At 53.3% G+C, this 18,894-nt stretch overlaps 5 protein-coding genes across 5 annotated transcripts; 3 read left to right on the plus strand and 2 right to left on the minus strand.

The window, feature by feature from the left end:
* Positions 1 to 173: 173 nt before the first annotated feature.
* On the minus strand, positions 174 to 1,280 carry NUU61_009442 (uncharacterized protein; the record flags this gene model as incomplete). Its single annotated transcript, XM_056659967.1, has 2 exons — positions 174 to 535; positions 623 to 1,280. The coding sequence occupies 2 exons, from the start codon at positions 1,278 to 1,280 to the stop codon at positions 174 to 176; spliced, it is 1,020 nt and encodes a 339-aa protein (XP_056508260.1).
* Positions 1,281 to 2,763: 1,483 nt separating this feature from the next.
* On the plus strand, positions 2,764 to 7,608 carry NUU61_009443 (CORVET complex membrane-binding subunit VPS8; the record flags this gene model as incomplete). The annotated part of the gene is made up of 4 exons (XM_056659968.1): positions 2,764 to 3,066; positions 3,117 to 3,549; positions 3,603 to 6,044; positions 6,095 to 7,608. The coding sequence occupies 4 exons, from the start codon at positions 2,764 to 2,766 to the stop codon at positions 7,606 to 7,608; spliced, it is 4,692 nt and encodes a 1,563-aa protein (XP_056508261.1).
* Positions 7,609 to 9,032: 1,424 nt separating this feature from the next.
* Positions 9,033 to 10,353, plus strand: NUU61_009444 (uncharacterized protein; the record flags this gene model as incomplete). The annotated part of the gene is made up of 2 exons (XM_056659969.1): positions 9,033 to 9,158; positions 10,282 to 10,353. The coding sequence occupies 2 exons, from the start codon at positions 9,033 to 9,035 to the stop codon at positions 10,351 to 10,353; spliced, it is 198 nt and encodes a 65-aa protein (XP_056508262.1).
* A 434-nt stretch (positions 10,354 to 10,787) lies between these two features.
* Positions 10,788 to 14,267, minus strand: NUU61_009445 (putative capsular associated protein; the record flags this gene model as incomplete). Its single annotated transcript, XM_056659970.1, has 7 exons — positions 10,788 to 12,345; positions 12,400 to 12,833; positions 12,887 to 13,039; positions 13,104 to 13,517; positions 13,589 to 13,961; positions 14,027 to 14,034; positions 14,100 to 14,267. 7 exons carry the CDS (start codon positions 14,265 to 14,267, stop codon positions 10,788 to 10,790), a joined length of 3,108 nt encoding a protein of 1,035 aa, XP_056508263.1.
* Positions 14,268 to 15,433: 1,166 nt separating this feature from the next.
* On the plus strand, positions 15,434 to 18,695 carry NUU61_009446 (ribosome biosynthesis protein KRE33; the record flags this gene model as incomplete). Its single annotated transcript, XM_056659971.1, has 2 exons — positions 15,434 to 18,420; positions 18,494 to 18,695. The coding sequence occupies 2 exons, from the start codon at positions 15,434 to 15,436 to the stop codon at positions 18,693 to 18,695; spliced, it is 3,189 nt and encodes a 1,062-aa protein (XP_056508264.1).
* Between the last annotated feature and the right edge of the window lie 199 nt (positions 18,696 to 18,894).

Raw genomic sequence — 18,894 nt, forward strand, 5'->3', positions numbered from 1 at the left:
GCATGGCTTGCGAATTAGCACTAGACAGCATTCGAGGTCGGTCATTAATTCTTGACACGCATTTCATATCATTGCCCATAGCAGCATCATAAAAATTACCCGTGACCATTAAAAAAAAAGGCAAAAAAGGGTCCCACGATGCGTAGGCATCGCCTACACACAAACACACCCATCTACAACCCATTCAGCGCCTTCTGCGCATCCATCACACCCCCCTGATCCACAAAATCCGCCAACACCACATTTGGCGCCCGGTCATACAGCGCCTTGCACTTATCCGCCTGCGCCCCGATACTCCCGTCGCCCGTCGCGGCGTTGGTCTTGGCCGCGTGATCGCGGTCCGGCACTTTGGCACCGAAGAGATCCACGTCCAGGAAGTGGTTGACGACATACATGCGGCCCGAGGCGGAGGCACCGGAGGGCCGGTCGATTTTGCAGTCTGGGAATGAGGAGTCGGTTACGTCGTAGGGGGTTTCGAAGTAGTAGGTGAATTCGTCGAGAATGTAGTTTACTTTGGTGGTGTCGGCGCCGTAGTCTGTGATAAAGTGAGTTATTAGAATGTGAAGAAGAGGGAGAAGGAGGAAAGGAAAAGGAGAAAAAGAAACGAACACTTAATACTCACCCAAAAACACGACTAACCGCTTGCCGCTGGATATCAAATCCCCCAGCGTGGGCCAGTCATCCATCGATAGCTTGTCCGGGCTTGACGACGGCACAAATGCGTACTTGTCAATCCTGCTGCTCTTAAACGTGTCCCCGAAATCAGTGATCGAGACCGAGTCACCGTTGGTCAGGAGGAGAGTGACCACCTCGTCCGGGTTGTCGTCCAGCCAGTCCTTGACGGTACCCAGATATGATTTGAGGGTGCCTGCATCTTTGAGGAAGCAGGACGTATGGCACAGTTCCAGGGTGTCGTCGTCCAATATCGAATGGTGCGTCTGCGTCTGCAGGTATCGGATGCCCATGTCGAGCTGGGCCTTGATATCAATGTTCTGGTTCTGCTGCGGCAGAGATCCGACAAAGGCTGAGTCATGCGATCCTACGAAGGTGACGTTCGAGTAGGATCGGTTGCAGTATTCTGAGCGGCCGTTGCAGGTTTTTGTTGCTGCACTCGACGCAGTCCTCGATGTAGACGGGGCTGGGGTTGGGGATGATGAGGTCGAGGTGGATGCAGGTGCTCGGGCTTGAACCCCTCCTGCTCGTGGGAGTGCGAATCCGGGCTGGAGGAGCAGAAGGATGGCGAGCAGAGCTCGCGTTAGTCCCTGTTGGATGGAGGCCATCGTGCCTGGTGTTTCGCGGTTTGGCTATCGGAGACAATCCTGATATTGCGAAGTATACCAAGTCAGAAAGCAGTATTCTTTGTCTGCACTCCTCACACCCAGTGCTCTTCCACGGACGGGCTGAGCATTATAGGGCCGGGGTCGCCGGTCACGCAGAGAAGTCTGCGGCACCCCCTCCAAGGGAGGTGATAAGCTCATGCCGGGCCACACATTCCATATCGTTGTCGATCCTTGTCCGGAATGGAAAATGCGAGAGAACAACACCGGAGACCGAATGATCAGGAGCACACCTCATGTGTGATTCGGCCATGGTGGTAGGCCGGTAGACCATGTGTATTGAGCACATCCTTGTGACTCGATGTAACGGCCCCGAACCGGCACGCTAGAGCACGGCGATAGTCCGATGCAAGAGCTATTGTGAAGAAGGCGGGGGGAGAAGCAGGTCTTTGCCGGCCTCGATATTGAATGCATTCACGGCGACGCCGGCGACGCGAGTGTTCGAGCTACGGGAGCTCCGTTGTTGCACTCGGACCAGGACATCCCCGCCAATAACGGGGTTTCTCCATGTGTGCAGGATTCGGACCCAGGAGAGCTGTGAGAGGGGGTCGCTTTTAATACGCTCTCTTGGACGATCACTCCTGTTTGGGTGGGCCCGTTTTTGCGGATGTGACGCGCAGCACAGTTGGGTCTGACGAGGTTTGTATCTCCGTCGAGATGTTCCCGAGGTTTGGAGGTGCGCGGTGTAGGGGCCTTGGATCAAGACCTCGTTGGGTCAGCACTGCATGTTAAATCCAAGCAGGACCCCAGCGGTTTATAATATCAAAATTCATAAAAGATTAAAAAAAGGACTAGAAGGGCATTGGAAAATATAGAGATAAAAACGATTCATAAAAAAGGATAATAGTAGTGTCGTAGTAAAATACCTATCTGTATAGTAAATAGATCACGAAAACTCTCAAACATGACACAATTCAATCAAGAAAGCTTTACAGTACTAGTTTTATTCTCTCCTGCTAAAACCCAAGCAAAGCGAGAGTCATCGGCTTATGCTGAGTATGAAATCCAACGAAGCAGCCGTGGAGGCTCACGAAGAGTCGAGGTATCGCGGTGCAGTCGAAGCCCACTCGAACTGGGAATTGATTCCAACATTTGAACAATTCAAAAGACCGTTAACGATAATTACCAATCAAAAAAACAAATCCAAGCTACACCATTATATTTGATCTGTACGTATTTCAAGTCAAGTCGAGGTGTTCCTGGGGGACAGCCACTTGTGGCTTGTGTTCCGCCCCTAACACTCCACGTCCTCGGCGCGTCCATCCCCGACTCTTAATCCACCCGCTACTCTCGCTTTTTCCCCACCCCTGCGCCGTTGCGGGAATCGCGCTCACGCTTACAGTTATCGCATCTTGGGAGCACACCGTCGCCAGTTTGGTCACTCCACACGCGAGACGGGAGCAATGGTCATTCGGAGATCTTACTCATGAGCTCGATGGCTGAGGGCAATGAGGTTTGGGCACGGGAGGACGAGCTGGACTTGGGCCAAGAAGATGACGCCCGACCCGACCATGACCACACCACGCCTTCCCCGCCGGAGCCACTCGAGGGGGAGTTGGACACAATAGACGATACACACGCTCACGCTTCCGAGAAGACGGTGGAACCGGCGGATACCCATGTCCCGGATCTTCCACAAACCCCCCGGCGCAGCGCGCGGATTGGGCAGCGACAGGCAGTGTGGATGAGACAGCTTCCACGCCTGATGACACACCGTCCTTGCATGTCAGTGTGGTGTGATTAGCTGCGCAACCGGGATAGCTATCTGATTGACTATAGGGATCTATTCCGTCTTCGCAGAGCAGCAGTGCTCTGGCCCTCCGAGGCTCTCCACGAGTCAGCCCCAGCCCAGCCCATCGTCCCTTCGACCTTCGTTTTCAATCCCGGCTTTCCTCATCACCACTGAGTGCCACCCGGTCTGCCTCGCCATTCCTCGCCCACCTCCATTCTCGACAGTCCTCGATCACCAGCCAGGTTTCCCCGACGCCAGAATCGGACGCTGAGCCGCAACAAGGCCCGTGGGATGTTGTGCGATGGACGAAGCTGCGCAAGATCACCGGATCAGCTTTTTCGGAAATCGGGAAGCGCAACTTTGGTCGACCGACATGTCTAGCCGTCTCCACAACTATTGTGGTCGGCACATCAAAAGGGATCATCCTTGTGTTCGACTACCAGCAGAGTCTAAAGACCATTATTGGAACTGGGACAAAGGGTTAGTTGAGTGGGATGCTCTACCCTCTAGCGGCAATGCTGATCAAAGTCCAGCTGTTGAATGTGGAGCGATAACTTCCCTGGCCCTTTCTGCCGACCATTCCACTGTCGCTGGTGGCCACGACTCGGGCGATATCTTTACCTGGGAAATTTCGCGGTCAGCGCGACCCTTTCTCCATATTCCGCCGATCCCAGCAAATCAGGTCGACACTCAAACTTCCGACGGCCATTTATCCGGAACCTCAGTCATTCACATCGGTTTTCTTGGGAGCAGGCGCACCGCGCTTGTGTCGGCGGATAAGCGGGGAATGGCATTCTCGCACTTGGCAACACGGGGCATGGGTGCGGTAGGGCGCGCAGTGAAGACAGTTCGAATCCTGGGCCGCTACCCCCCAACAGTCTTGGAGGAGAATCGGCCGCGGAAACCCAGCTCAGTTCTCGCTTTCTCTCCTCTCCCGCTCGGCAATATCGAACAGCCAACTGATTCGCTGGGCCTGGTTGCTATGTTGACACCATATCTCTTGGTAATCGTGTCGACGACACCTGTAGCGCACACACAGCACAAAGCACCGCGGCCCAGGGAAGTGCCGGCCCACAGCGCCATGACCGGGGCTCTGGCCTGGTTTCCGGCGATCCGCTTGAAAGGCAAAGATAGCCAGACGTCGAATACGAAGCTTGCCTACTGCTGGTCAAACGTATTGACCGTGCTGGAAGTCATCGAGGCAGAGACCGATGAGCCGATCGATCGAGACAAGCCCCCCAGCCTCATCTTCAAAGCACGCAGCAGATGGAAAGCGGATGAAGCAATTGTGGCAGTCCAGTGGCTGAGCCGTTCCGTACTGGCTATTCTCACAATCACGCAACAGCTGCTCATCCTCGAGGACTATTCCATGCATGTCACGGATTCGATCGATCTCGCTAATCGGCATATGTATCATGCCGATCTCTTTTCATCCCAGCTCCACACCCTCGTCGAGCAACTGGACGAGGAAGACACTTCGATGCACGGTGTAGTGGCTGATGCATTTTATATGAGTTTCCGTGCGTATAAAGGGCGTTTGTTTTTACTTGGCTATAACGAGGCATTGGTCGGCAGTCTCTCCAACTGGGCTGACAGGTTGCTTGCGCTCATGGAGGCCGGTGATTTCATTGCCGCTATTCGATTAGCGACAGCCTTCTACAGTGGCCACGCGGAGAAGCTCACCGTTGGTCTCCCCGAGGAGGATGCGTTGCGACAGCCAATCGTTCAAGAGAAGCTTCTGGAGATGATCTCAGCATCGCTCAAGTACGCGTTTGGCCGAAATGCCGAAGCAAACAATGGGCGCCTTGGCAACCAGCAGCTTGAGGAGCTGGCCGATGTGTCGATCGCGGCTTGTATCTATATGGGAGACGAGGAGTTCCTTTGGGACGAGGTTTTCAATTGGTATGACGAGCAAGACTCTGCAGGGATTTTCCTGAATGCCCTCGAGCCACGCATTGTCGATGGAACTACCCGGTCACTTCCCCCGACCGCAGTCAAGGCCCTGATCAACCAGTTCGTCAAAACCCACACAGCCGGCCGCTTGGAGGAGATTATCTGCCTCCTAGACACCACGACGATGGATATCGATCAGGTTACAACGCTATGCAAGCAGCATGACCTGTATGATGCCTATATATACGTCTGGAACCGTTCTTTAGCGGACTACGTGAGTCCGCTGGAGGAGCTGCTGAGTCTTATTCCCTCCTCGACCAAACCCCTGATCAATGGGGACTACGCCATTGAGATGAAACGGCACACGAATGCCATGAAAATGTTCCCTTACCTGTCGTTTGCTCTCACGGGTCGCATCTATCCCACAGGGGACGATATGGATGAAATCGAGGCGTCGCGGGCCAAAACCGCCTTGTACCAATATATTTTCTCGGGCCACCTGCCTAGCACTGGTTCTGGCGATGTCTTCGACGCGGCCGATTTTCTCTCTGGACTTCGGGCTATGCTCAAGTTTGATGCGTCAAGCTTCATGAGTATGCTTAACGAAGCCTTCGAGGACAGCTTCCTGAATGATCCCGAGTCCGAAGAGAATGTCCCTACAGGAGTGTCAATCAACCGACAATACCTCATCAGCATTCTGCTTCAGGTCATGAATTCGTCGTTCTTCACCCCTTCTGATACCATTTACTTGGACATGTTTGTTGCGCGCAACCTTCCCAAATACCCCCAGTACATTCTTCTTTCAGGCACGATCCTTCATCAGGTTCTTGTGCGGTTATGCCATTACCCTGAGCAAGACATGACCGACGACTGCGAATTAAGCGCCGAGTACTTGCTATCATTTTACCATCCACCCGATGTCCAGGATTTGATTCCCCGTTTCAAAGAGGCCCGCTTTTTCCGAATTTTGAAGTCGACCTATCGCTCAGAGAAACAATATCCTCAGTGGATCATGACGTACTTGGAAGACCCAAATGACAGGGGGCTCTCTTTACCTCGCTGCATGACTGTCTCCGGTCGGGGTCAGGGCTCGGCAAAAAGCAAAGACGAGAGGTGGTAGACGTGGTGAAAGATCATGCCCACGAAGTCGCTGCGATTGACGTCAAGCAAGCTGCCCAAACAATGCAAGATTTAGCTCCTGAGACGCACGCTACTTTCCTTAGGGTGTTGAAGGAGGATCCTTACCAGCAATACCAGTATCTGCTGGTGCTTGTCGAACACCAGGCTCAAAGCACAGAAGGGCAGTCTTCGCCAGCCGTTGAGAACTGGATGATCGAACGCTACGTGCAACTTTTGTGCAAATACAATCCGTCACATGTGGCGGACTTTGTCGATGGTCTCCGAGTCGGCGACATCCATCTCGACGAACTGCTTCCGTCAATCGAGGAGAGCGGGGCGGTGGACGCTGCTGTCATTTTGCTCGCCCGGCAAGGCCAAGTGCGAGCAGCAATAGATCGCCTTATTGCGCATTTGAGCACTCTGGAATCGGGCTTAGTGGGGATTCTCCAAAGCGTACGCGAGAGTCCTGACTCTGCTACGACTTCCGAAGCAATCGACGATCTCATTGAGTCTCTCAATAAGTATGCCGGAGTCGGAACGTGGCTCTGTCAGGGCCAGAGCAAGACCAAGCAGCCGAAGAATGGCCGCATGAACGGTCAACGTGGTCTGCCGGCGCTCGACCAGCCCCTCGCATTCGACGAGGCCCTTTGGCTTGATCTGATCGAGGCGGTGGTTCGCATCGCAAGCAATGTCTTTGCATTCATGCGCGACAACGAGGCCCAGGTCACCGAGCCATCCCACACTGACATGATTTTCGGAGGCGACTCTGGCCGGTTGACGACTTCTTTTCGGAGGTTGGTCCAGCAAATCTTTACCGCCCTTTTGGCCAGCACTGTGAAAGGCGGCAGTCTTGCGACAGCCGAGCGTACCGACATGCCCTTCCTTCGTATTCTCCGCGCATTCCTCACTCGCGCCGCCACCTGGTCGCCATCCCTTCTGGAGCTGCGGGCGGTTCTCGCCTCGATCTTCTCCGCTTACTCATACGAAAGATCGCTTCTGGCCCTGGCAAACGGCATGCTGGACCGCGATCTGTTCGTGCACGTGGACGAAGTCACTCGTCTCCGCCAGCAAGGGTGGCGTCCTCGCGGCCACGTTTGTGAAATCTGCCACCGGCGCATCTGGGGCCCTAGCGTGGGAGACTCGTATTGGTCGGCGTGGAAGAAGCAACAAAGCGACGAGCACCAGCGTCGCATTGCCAAACGTCTTGAGACGGGCCAGGGCCCAGCCACGGAGCAGGGCAAGGGCAAAGCAGCAGCTGTGGGCCATCATCTCGTGGACCGGCCAGCCGCTTCCCATGTGTCTGGCGACCACGAGCTGGCCGACGGGGGTGTCGAGCCTGGGTTGGAGATGGTCTCGGCCGTTTCCCCGGGACCCGTGCTTGTTTTCGCCTGTCGGCATCTGTACCATCGGCAGTGCGTGATGGATGCCATCCATGTCCCTGGTCGTCCCACCGAGATGTCCTCACGGCATGAGCATCCCCTCCGCGACTGGTCCGGGGCGGATCTTTTCTGTCCGACATGTACATAAACCATGCCTTTTGTTTTGTTTTTCTCTTTCCCTTGTTTTCTTTTGTGTCGGGTCGGTTCTGGATGGTATTTTGCGCATGACAAAGGAATGTGCCATATAGCTGTTTGTTATCCCCCCCTGAATTAGCATGGAGATGGTCCGTCGGTCGTCCGTTCATCCCCTGAGTGAGAAGTAGTAGATGTGACTCTAGTTGATCGGAGACCCCGAATCTGCAGGGATTAGACCAGCCGACTTGATCTGTGACTACCATGGCTGTGGCGTCGCATCGAAAATATTTGAAGGTGATGACCCTTGGCCAAATGGGGGAAATGGGAGATTCCATAGTCTATTATTCATGTATTCATCCATCTGCAAGGACAGTTAGTTTCCTGGGGGGGGGGGCTTGGATTTTGATTGCGATCTGCTTTGGCTGTTTTGGGTTGAAGCCGTGGGATTCGCAGGTTTCTTTGATGAGCACACTTTATCTGGCACTCTTCTTGTAGCGGTGGACGTCAACTTCGTTTCAACTTTGAGTGGCCCGGCATCTCTGCCGAGAGAATCCTCTTGATGATTTACATTTCCCACGGGGTCTCCGTTAGTTCAGCTGAGCGCAACCACTGACAACCCACCTTTCCCCCTCCCCGGTCGGCATTAATCCCAGAAACACCGACACAATATGCTGATAGTTCCGAAACGCAAGGTCTGTTTCAGTGAGAAAGAGAGATCCGCTTCATTCATGGAGTCTGGACTCGAGTCTCTTCTTGGGCCTTCTTTGTTCATCCAAGAAGCCCACTCGCCAAAATATATTGGAGCAAAAAAGCAGGAGAGAGAGAGAGAGAGAGAGAATCAATCCATGACCTTGCAGGCATCTGATATGCAGATCGGCAGATGATCTCTCCGTCTCCAGACATTTGAGATCTTCTTTTCTCCAGAGCTCTGTAACCCTCATCTCCCGCATTCTGCATTTCGGCACCGACATAACCCCCCCCCCCTTTTCTCCCTCTTTTACCCCAGTAGGAATGCTGTCTCCATGGTTTCGCTCACATGGGGCTTGTCATGCCCGTCCAGTAGAGTCGCGAGGTCGGGTCGGGTGCGTGCATCAGGTACGCCACACGTGGTTCTTTGATCCTTTGATATTTTACTTCTCTGTTTCGGTTGTTGTATATAAAAGATATAAAAGATGTGTTGGTTCTCCAGCGACAGGCTCTGTCTATAAGCATCCAGTCCTTCCTTTGTTTTCTCTGAGAGCGAGAGAGCGCGTGTGTCTTCTCTACTTTGGCGACCTTCCTTTCTGGGAGTATATACTTCACCCTCATCTTCAGATCCCATTTTGACATTCCTTGACGGCCCATTCGTCGTGCTAGAGACGCTTGTTTTTTAACCCTTGCATTGAATTGTATTCTGCATCTATCTATATATCCCTCCTATATCTAGCGATCAGAACCATGCACATCCTCTTGACACTCCTTCCAGCCCTGGGCCTCTTCGCCCAACTTAGTGTGGCCGCATACACGTTGCGGGACGACTACGGCACCACTGACTCGTTCTTTGATAAATTCAACTTCTTCACGGTATGGGAAACCTACGATTTAACTATATCATTGAACTATATTCCGTTAAATGTGCTGACACGCTAGGTGGCAGGACTCTGATCCGACCCACGGCTTTGTGAAATACGTCGACCGGCCGACAGCATCAAATAACGGCCTTATTTCTACGCCTGGAGGCTCGGTGTACATCGGTGTAGACCACAAGAATGTCGCGCAAAACCCGGGCCGCCAGAGTGTGCGTCTCGAGGGCACCAAGACTTACACGCATGGGCTGGTGATTTTAGACCTGGCTCATATGCCGGGCAGTGTTTGCGGATCATGGCCTGCATTGTACGTAACTACCTCTGATTCATCTCGCGTTTCTCACATTCAATGTCTTGCTATAAATTCTAACTTACATGTCTAGCTGGATGCTCGGCTCCAACTGGCCCAACAACGGCGAAATCGACATCATTGAAGGCGTCAACGACCAAGCCTCCAACCAAATGACCCTGCACACCAGCAACGGCTGCACCATCGCCAACACGGGCTTCTCCGGCACCCTCGAAACCACTAACTGCTACATCAACGCCCCCGGCCAGTCCGCCAATTCGGGCTGCGTCATCGGCGACCCCAGTACCCAGTCGTATGGCTCCGGGTTCAATGCCGCTGGCGGCGGCGTCTATGCCACCGAGTGGACGGGGTCCGCGATCAATATGTGGTTTTGGCCGCGCTCGCGCATCCCCGCTGATATCACGCGCGGAAGCCCTAACCCTGCGGGCTGGGGTACGCCGGTAGCTAGGTTTGCGGGGGTTGTGATATTAATTCGCATTTTAAGGATATGCAGATTGTATGTTCTTTCTTTTCTATATATGTATATCCTTCTATGGCCGCATGGCAATGGCAATGCTGACTCTATTAGGTCTTCGACATCACCTTCTGCGGCGACTGGGCCGGCTCCGTCTGGCCTTCTAGCGCCTGTCACACTAAAGCCAACTCCTGCGAAGCCTACGTCTCCAACAATCCGGCCGTCTTCTCCGAGACGTACTGGCGCATCAACTCGCTGAAGGTGTATCAGGACGGCGCTTCCAAGCGCGATAGCACGACTGACGCTGGTGGCAATGCTACCGCTACCGCTGCTGCTGATACTAATGCCGATACCGAGTCGCCTCGTCCTAGTCCTGTGCCTCGTCTCTCGAGGATGGATCGACGGAATCGGTACCGCGTTGCTCAGTAGATGGGGGTTTCTGCACCGAAGCTGGCGGCTTGATATATCGGATGGGACTGAGTGGCTAGGGAAGGGAAAGAATTTGATCGGTCTTCATGGAACGTGGTTGATTTATGCTATTTCCGCTTATGACTTCTTGTTTATATGGATCTGCTGGACATGTTCGTTTTGTTTGAACATACCCAACCAACAGGCTTTTGGTCATTTTCAGTGCATCAGACATAGGGATGACAGGGCAATCCTACTGAATAGCAGACTAGACCAAGTGCCTATACAAAACAGCAGGTAAATAGTCGATTCGCTTAGATGACTCGCAGGCTTCACGCATTGAAGTAAGCTCAAAGCACATGCTGATCATGACATATATATATGCACCGTTCTCCTAGCTTAAAATACAACAGCAGAAATTAGAAAAAGATATTCACATCACAGAAAAGCCATAACTACGGCTTGAACCCCAGTACATCTCTCTGGTCATCGGTCAGCCGACCCCACTCCAATAGTAAGCGGAAGAAATAAATCTCCATATCTTCTTTGCGGAGCGCAACCTGGGCCCAGTTGCGACCTTCTTCAGCGATCCATAGGCCCTGGGCCTCATGCGGCTTCATCAAGATGTCTGGGTCGTCGGGGTCGGAGGCCGGGTCCACAACGCCAGCGAAAAATGCCAGGGTACTCCACAGGCCGTGTAGACGGATGTCAATGGGCACGAAATGCATCCACGAGGTCACACGCGAATCGAACCACTGTCGGAAGAGACCAGTCTTCAGCGGCAGACTGTGACTCAACAGGAAGGGCAGAAAGCGGCCGCTGAAGCCCGCGCCGTCGGCATCGAACAGGAACCGGTTGGCCCAGTGGTCCTGGAACTCGGCCCAGCCCGTAGTGCCCATCTCAGCTTGCTGCTTCTCACAGTCGGTGCATCGGACTATCGGGTCTGCGAGCCGAACGCTGGTTTGCAACTGCAAGTCTCGCATGGGCGCACCCCCGTCCATGATTTCGTACCGGTATGAGTTTTTGCTTGCCGGCAGAAGAACTGAGACTTGACTTTGCGTGTTGTTGTTGATCAGGTGCGTGAACCGTTGTCGCGGCATGCCTTTCCACTCCCCGAAGCGGCTGAAGCCTTCGGACGTGCTGCCCACCCAATAGAGAGAGTTTTTTTTGTGGTAGTAATGCGGGTCCGGGTGCTCGTCCGAAGGCGCGTACTTGGTTTTGTTCACATAGTTCCATGGGCTGGGGTAAAGTATATCATTGAACCCAAAGATTGCGCTTTGACTGAAGACCGGCACCAATTCCTGTGACACTTTGAAGGATGAAGGCGAGATCATGAGTCCGTGCAGGAAAGCAAGGTCGGGTTGATGGCAGATTTCCGATGCTCTCATGAAGTCCAAGGGGAATTGGCCCATGGAGTGCGGCCCCGCACAGCTCAGACAAATTTCTCGACGGTCCCAGATCCGCTGGGATCGCGCTTTGGACGTTGGAGGGCAGACAGCGCTCACGTAGGGATCGAATACGCCCCTCCATGCACCGTCAGTGAACACAGTCTCCTCGGTTTGTTCTGGCGGTTCGATTGATCCCCAGTTTTGATGTCGGTTCGCCGACCACGTGCTCACCACATTCTCATCAGGCACGGGTTCCTGCATTCTTGCCTCTTGTGTTATCACGGATGCCTTTTCCCATGGCACGGCAATGCGTGGTTCATCATTTAAGTTGAAGACTAGATCCATATCGGGGAGATGCTCGGCGAAATTGTCGATCATCTGCGCAGCGGCTATCACCATCCATGCATGGCTCTCCCTGATACCATCTTGCACTTTGGTTTTGCCATTGCGAATGCTGATCCCACCGAGGTCATTGAACGGGTTTGTCGCGAGCTGATGTGTCATTTTTCGGATATGATCCGGGCGGAGGGTTCGGAAAGGGAGTAAGTTATCGTAGATTTGATCGAAATCGTCGATAACCACGGATGATCGGCTAGTCGCATACTGATACCACTTGTCGAATCCCCTGAATAGTAATTAGCCAAGGAAATACCTCATTTCAGAACGCACTCAAACTTACGGCGGTGGGTGCTGGTTATATCGTCGCCGATATTCCACGACGGCAGCTGAAATGTTTTTACTAACACTAGCCTGCTCGACAAACTTATTGTGGTGGATTCTCCCATCGTGGATGAGAAGCTCGATGGGATGGACATGGGCGAGACGATGCTTACTCCCGGCAAAGATGAGACCGACCAGGGCAAGAAATGCAAAGAACACCTGGAGCAAAACGTGGGTGCGAAAAAACAAAGGTTTTGTGTGCTCTTCAGAGACAGGTCGTCCTTGAAGGAAGATGACAACTCCCGTGAAGGTGAAGATAAAGGGGGCAACGGAGCGTGCCAAAGAGATGAATGGAAATGGCATCTGCCCCACGACAAAGATCGATACCGAGGAGAAGTAAATAAACATAAAGCCACCGATTAAAGTTAGACCCAGGAGGCCAAAATGTGGCAGCTGAGATAGAAATCAGCATCTTGGCAACACGGCAAGCCGTGGAGAAGACTTACCATAAGCCAAGCTGAGACGGCAAAGATCACCACGAGTACGGCTTGGTTGAAAGCACTGTGTGTGTAGTCCAAATCCAGCACAGGCTGGCCGCTGTGCTCGGGGCGACCGTTAGATACAACGAACCCGGTTATCGCCCAGATCGCACCGACAGCCTGAATCACATGGTCAGATTATTCAAGACAACTATGAACATCTTCATCGCCAATACCAACTTACAATGAGACCGGCTCCAAGTGAAACCAAGGTTCGTTTTCTGCGCGCCTCGTCAAGCCGAGAGCCATTTCGGTAAAGCTCGACAACTCCAATCAATAGTAACGAGTCCACCAATACGTTGAAGATCTTGATTGTCTGCAGATGTGATGCGTCACTGGTCGTCAATGAACAGATGTAGGTTGACTGGCTTCCAGCTGAAAATGACGCAGCCAATAGTCCACCTGACGAGAGCAAGGTAGCTGCGATAATACCCTTCAGGCGACTTTGCGTGAGAAGGTATTGAGTTCGTCGGCAGAACGAAAGCAGCAGTTGCACAGGTAGATTTTGAAATCGCTGGAGAGGGACATACGCCTCCACTTGTCGAAATCGCTGGTTGCGCCGGTAATCGTAAAGGGAGATGATGAACGGAATAGCGCACTGCTTCGCAATAAGTGGTTAGGCGTCAACGTCCCCAAAATGGCGAGCGATATTTTGTCAAGAACACTTACTGTGTATCCAGCGGTTGCACACTCAGTGTTGAGCGTGGCTTGTCGAAAAGTCTCAACCCGCAGACAACAGATCACTACGAGCAGACCAATCTTCATCCACCATGACTGAAAACGCGACCAGTTGTGATCACTGGTGTTGCCCAAAACGCGCGTGAAATACTCGACTCGCAGACCATACGAGCTCACCAGGAGTTTGAGTTTGGTCCACCAGGTCTGGTAGCGGGATTGCGCGGGACTGCTGATCTCGCTCAAAGCAGAGGTCGCAGATAGAGACCGCAAATGGGATCGCAAAGGGATTTGCTGAACGAACTCTTCGGTAAGAGGAATGCCGGCCTCTTTGTCGGCGGGAGATGACGGCCGAGATGCGGAAGAGCTGAACCGACCGAGCAGCAAGAAAGCTGTTCCAGTGAGAAAGCAAGCCAGTATGATCGTGCTAACCGGGCGATCTGGAAATTTCCATCACTCGTCATCAGCTTGAGTTCCGTGCGATTTTGGGGTTGCTGTGCTGTACGGCATCGAGAGCCGAGAGCGGCTTACCAAAGGCGAATGTGACATTGTATGAGGTGGTGAGAAACAGCGAACTCAGAAGAAATGCCCTGCCCAAAATGTGACTATAAGCTTGTTTTCTCGCGACAGGGGAAGAATCGCGGTTTGCGCGCCAGTAACTCACCCCACACATATCTTTAGCCCCGTGTCGGGGGGAAAAAGCCCATCTTGTGCCCGTTACGCTACCTGGAAGATAGAGTAGGCCATCGCGCGACTTGGCAATTGCGCGTGGAAGGAATTGTGGTTCTGACAGGTAACGCACTGGGGTGGGAGAAAAAGAAAACCCAATAAGGGTTTCCGAGCAGGATCATAGCCCGCGCGGGCAGCCGGTGGAGACCTCAGGGGACTGACACTCGAAACACGAAAAGGGCACAGAATGATGTGGAGAAGGGTTCAGGCGGACCCGAGGACTCCCGGAGGGCCAACAGCCATAAGCGACTAATCAGAGAAGGCCACTGAAAAAGGATTGACATCGACTTGCGTCAACGGGCCAGGGCCTGTGTGCGGTTTGGAGGCTGAGTGTGCTGGACCACGCAACCGTGGTCCCTGCATTGCTTCGATGGTGGATATTGACCCAATGATAGATCGTGTATCCAATGCCTAGTGGGAATTGTCAAGCTTGTTTCTAAGTTAAGATCCCTCAGACTCCCAATCACGGACAACCAACAGCAGTTGGAGCAGTGCCAAGGGGATCGGCGTCTGAATCGACCAAGGGCTCCCGCGTGGGCCACTTTGATGAGATCATAGACACCTTGTTCCTATCTGCGAGGGTCACCTTGATATCCATTGTAGGGGAGCATTGTGGCATGTCTGGGTCTGAATGGATGTGGAAATATACCATTTCCGGGATGTGTCAAGGGGCCATGGCGGGCACACCATTCATGGCGACAGGAAATGAACATGGCCGAGGATCCGTGGGTAGCGTCGATTGCAACCCAAAACGGAGCATCCCTTCCGGATTAGGGAACACCTCTTACCCTAAGGTCATGTGATGACCATGTGACTGGATGGTGAGGTCAGCAAGATTCAGCCAAGGCGGTGTCAATTTATCACAGGCGGTGAGTACCAGCAGTATGATTTTTTTTTCTTTTTGGTAGCTTTTGGTGTCGGCGGCAGGAACTGATTGTTTTCTCCGAGTACCAGCGTTAGGTCGAATTACTGCGTTTGGAGAGAGTCAGGGATATTACAACACCATTGAGGCCCAGGAATTTTGAACTCTTTCTTTTCCATTGACCATCCCGGGAGACTCGAGGCTCCAACGCATTTTCTCGCGGTCAGCTCCGCGCATTACCCTCGATCATGCCCCGCAAAGCCATTGACTCGCGCATCCCGGCGCTCATTCGGAATGGCGTCCAAGAGAAGAAACGGAGCTTTTTCGTCGTGGTCGGTGACCGCGCCAAGGATGTGATTGTGCATCTCCACTACATCATGTCCAGCGTCGATGTGAAGCAGAACAAGTCAGTGTTGTGGGCTTATAAGAAGGACCTATTGGGATTTACGAGCCACCGCAAGAAGCGTGAAGCGAAGATCAAGAAGGAAGTCAAAAGAGGCATTCGCGAACCGAACCAGGAGGACCCTTTCGAGCTTTTCATCACTCTCAACCAGATCCGCTATGTCTATTACAAGGAGACGGAGAAGATCCTGGGTAACACATATGGCATGTGTATCTTGCAAGACTTCGAGGCTCTTACACCAAACTTGCTCGCACGCACCGTTGAGACAGTTGAGGGAGGGGGCATGGTGTTGCTCCTGCTGAAGAGCATGAATAGTCTGAAACAGCTATACACATTGTCCATGGACATTCACTCGAGATACCGCACGGAGGCACATGACGATGTGGTTGCCCGCTTCAACGAGCGGTTCATTCTGTCATTGGGTAGCTGCGATTCGTGCTTGGTGGTTGATGATGAGCTGAACGTCTTGCCGATCTCTGGCGGCAAGGATGTGAAGCCTCTTCCTCCCCCCGAGTCTACCGATGAATCCAACTCGGGCACAAAGAAGGAATTGAAAGAAATCAAAGAGAGTCTAGCCGAGTCCCAGCCTGTCGGCCCTCTGCTCAACCTGGCGCGCACTGTGGACCAAGCAAAGGCGCTCCTGACCTTTGCTGATGCCATTGCGGAGAAGACTCTAAAGAGCACTGTTGCTCTCACCGCAGGTCGAGGTCGAGGAAAGTCAGCCGCTTTGGGTATTGCAATTGCTGCCGCAATTGCTCACGGATATAGTAACATTTTCATCACCTCGCCGAGTCCCGAGAACTTGAAGACGCTTTTTGAATTCGTTTTCAAGGGTTTCGACGCGCTCGGGTATCTCGATCATGTCGATTACACAATCTTGCAATCAACCAATCCCGATTTCAACAAGGCTATTGTGAGAGTCAATGTCCACCGCAACCACCGTCAAACTATCCAATACATCCAGCCCCAGGATGCGCACGTCCTAGGTCAGGCTGAGCTGCTGGTGATTGATGAGGCGGCTGCTATCCCGCTGCCATTGGTACGAAAGCTGATGGGACCATACCTGGTGTTCATGGCATCGACCATCAACGGTTATGAAGGCACGGGCCGATCACTGTCTCTGAAGCTGATCCAGCAGCTCCGAGAACAGTCGCGTGGTGGTATCAAGGCCGATGACACAGATGTTGCGGACCGCAGCACAGGCAAGGCTGCGAAGAATGCCGGCACCAACATGGGCGGCCGATCACTGAGGGAAATCACTCTGGCAGAACCAATCCGATATGCACCTGGCGATTCGGTTGAGAAGTGGCTAAACAAGCTTCTGTGCCTCGATGCAACACTCCCCAAGTCCCGGATGAACACACAAGGCTGCCCCCATCCTTCGCAGTGCCAGCTGCTTCAAGTCAACCGCGACACCCTGTTTTCTTTCCACCCAGTTTCCGAGAAGTTCCTGCAGCAGATGATGGCGCTTTATGTCGCCAGCCATTATAAGAACACGCCGAACGACCTCCAACTCATGAGCGATGCACCTGCGCATCAGCTCTACGTTCTTGTGCCGCCCATCGATGAAGAAGCCACGAAGCTTCCCGAGCCACTCTGTGTCATCCAGGTCGCCCTTGAAGGTCGCATCAGCCGGCAAAGCGTTCTCAACAGTTTGAGTCGCGGCCAGAGAGCCGGTGGTGACCTGATCCCATGGCTGGTGAGCCAGCAGTTCCAAGATGAGGACTTCGCCAGTCTCTCGGGCGCCCGGATTGTCCGGATTGCGACCAACCCAGAATACGTGGGCATGGGATATGGCTCACGGGCACTGGAGCTCTTGATGGATTTTTACGAGGGCAAGTTCACGAGCTTGGACGAAACCATGACTGCGTCTCAGGGAGAAATGGTGCGACTCACAGACAGCGAGCTTGCTAATTCCAGTTTGCTGGATGACAACGTCCGCGTCCGGGACATTCGCTCCATGCCTCCACTGTTCGGGAAACTGTCGGAACGTCGACCCGACACTCTCGACTACCTCGGTGTCAGCTACGGTCTCACCCCGACGCTTCACAAGTTCTGGAAACGCTCCGCCTTCGCCCCCGTCTACCTGCGCCAGACTGCTAATGAACTCACTGGCGAGCACTCCTGCGTGATGCTGCGAACACTCGCCACTGGTACCAATGACGCTTCCTGGCTGGGCGCCTTCGCACGGGACTTCCACCGTCGGTTCCTGTCGTTGCTGTCCTACCAGTTCCGCGAGTTTCCCTCGGTGCTTTCGGTCAGTATCTGCGAATCTGCCAATGCTGGCGCTAAGCTCGACCTGTCTGTCGCGCCGCGTACCCTCAGAAAAGCTGACCTCGACGCCGTCTTCTCGCCCTTTGACCTCAAGCGACTGGATAGCTACGCCAACAATCTCCTGGACTACCACGTCATCCTGGACATGGTGCCCCTCATCTCCGAGTACTACTTCGCCAATCGCCTCGCTGGCAAGGTCAGCCTCTCTGGCGTGCAGCAATCCATCCTCCTGGCCATCGGTCTGCAGCGCAAGAGTATGGACGACCTGGAGAAGGAGCTGAACCTTCCCTCCTCGCAGCTCCTCGCCATGTTCCTCAAGATCGTCCGCAAGATCTCTACTCACTTCCGCGGTGTCATCGAGGGCGCTGTCTCCGACTCCATGCCGTCGGGGCAAGTCGCCACGGCACCTCCCACCGATGCCCATGACGAAGCCACGAATGATCGATTTAAGCCTCTGGATACCGGATTGGACGAGGAGCTCCGCGAAGGTGGCCAGCAGATCGACGACGAGATGCGTGAGAAGCAGCGTGCTCTGATTGACTCTTTGCCGCTCGACCAGTAAGTCACCACAATATCCTGGGTTGGGTTTGAATGTGTTTCGAATGAACAATAACTGATTTCCAGCCTCCAGATACGAAATTGATAACGGCTCCACTTCATGGGAAGACGCCGAGAAGCAGATCCGCGGCGGCGGCGCCTCTACCGTTAGTGTTAAAGCCCCCAAGGCATCAAAGCGGAAGAAGGGCGAGACTGCGCGCGAAATCTACGACAAGGAGGTCGACTCGAAGCGACAGAAGATGATCAAGAAGGGCACCGAGGGCCGGAAAAAATAGAGTAGTCATGACGGTTGTCTCGATTTATACCAGCGGTGTTTTGCATTTTACTTCAGGTGTTATGTCGGATTTCCCTTTGTCCCAAAAACAGTTTCCGTACAAGAAATAGTGTGTCGTGCAGGATATCCGCCTCTTGTGTATATACCTCAACATGACTCGCCTGCATTTTTAACCGCATGAACTTCGATATGATATACGT

This window comes from Penicillium alfredii (genome assembly GCF_028826965.1).
Source record: "Penicillium alfredii strain IBT 34128 chromosome Unknown utg000011l_segment0_segment0, whole genome shotgun sequence".
Taxonomy (NCBI): domain Eukaryota; kingdom Fungi; phylum Ascomycota; class Eurotiomycetes; order Eurotiales; family Aspergillaceae; genus Penicillium; species Penicillium alfredii.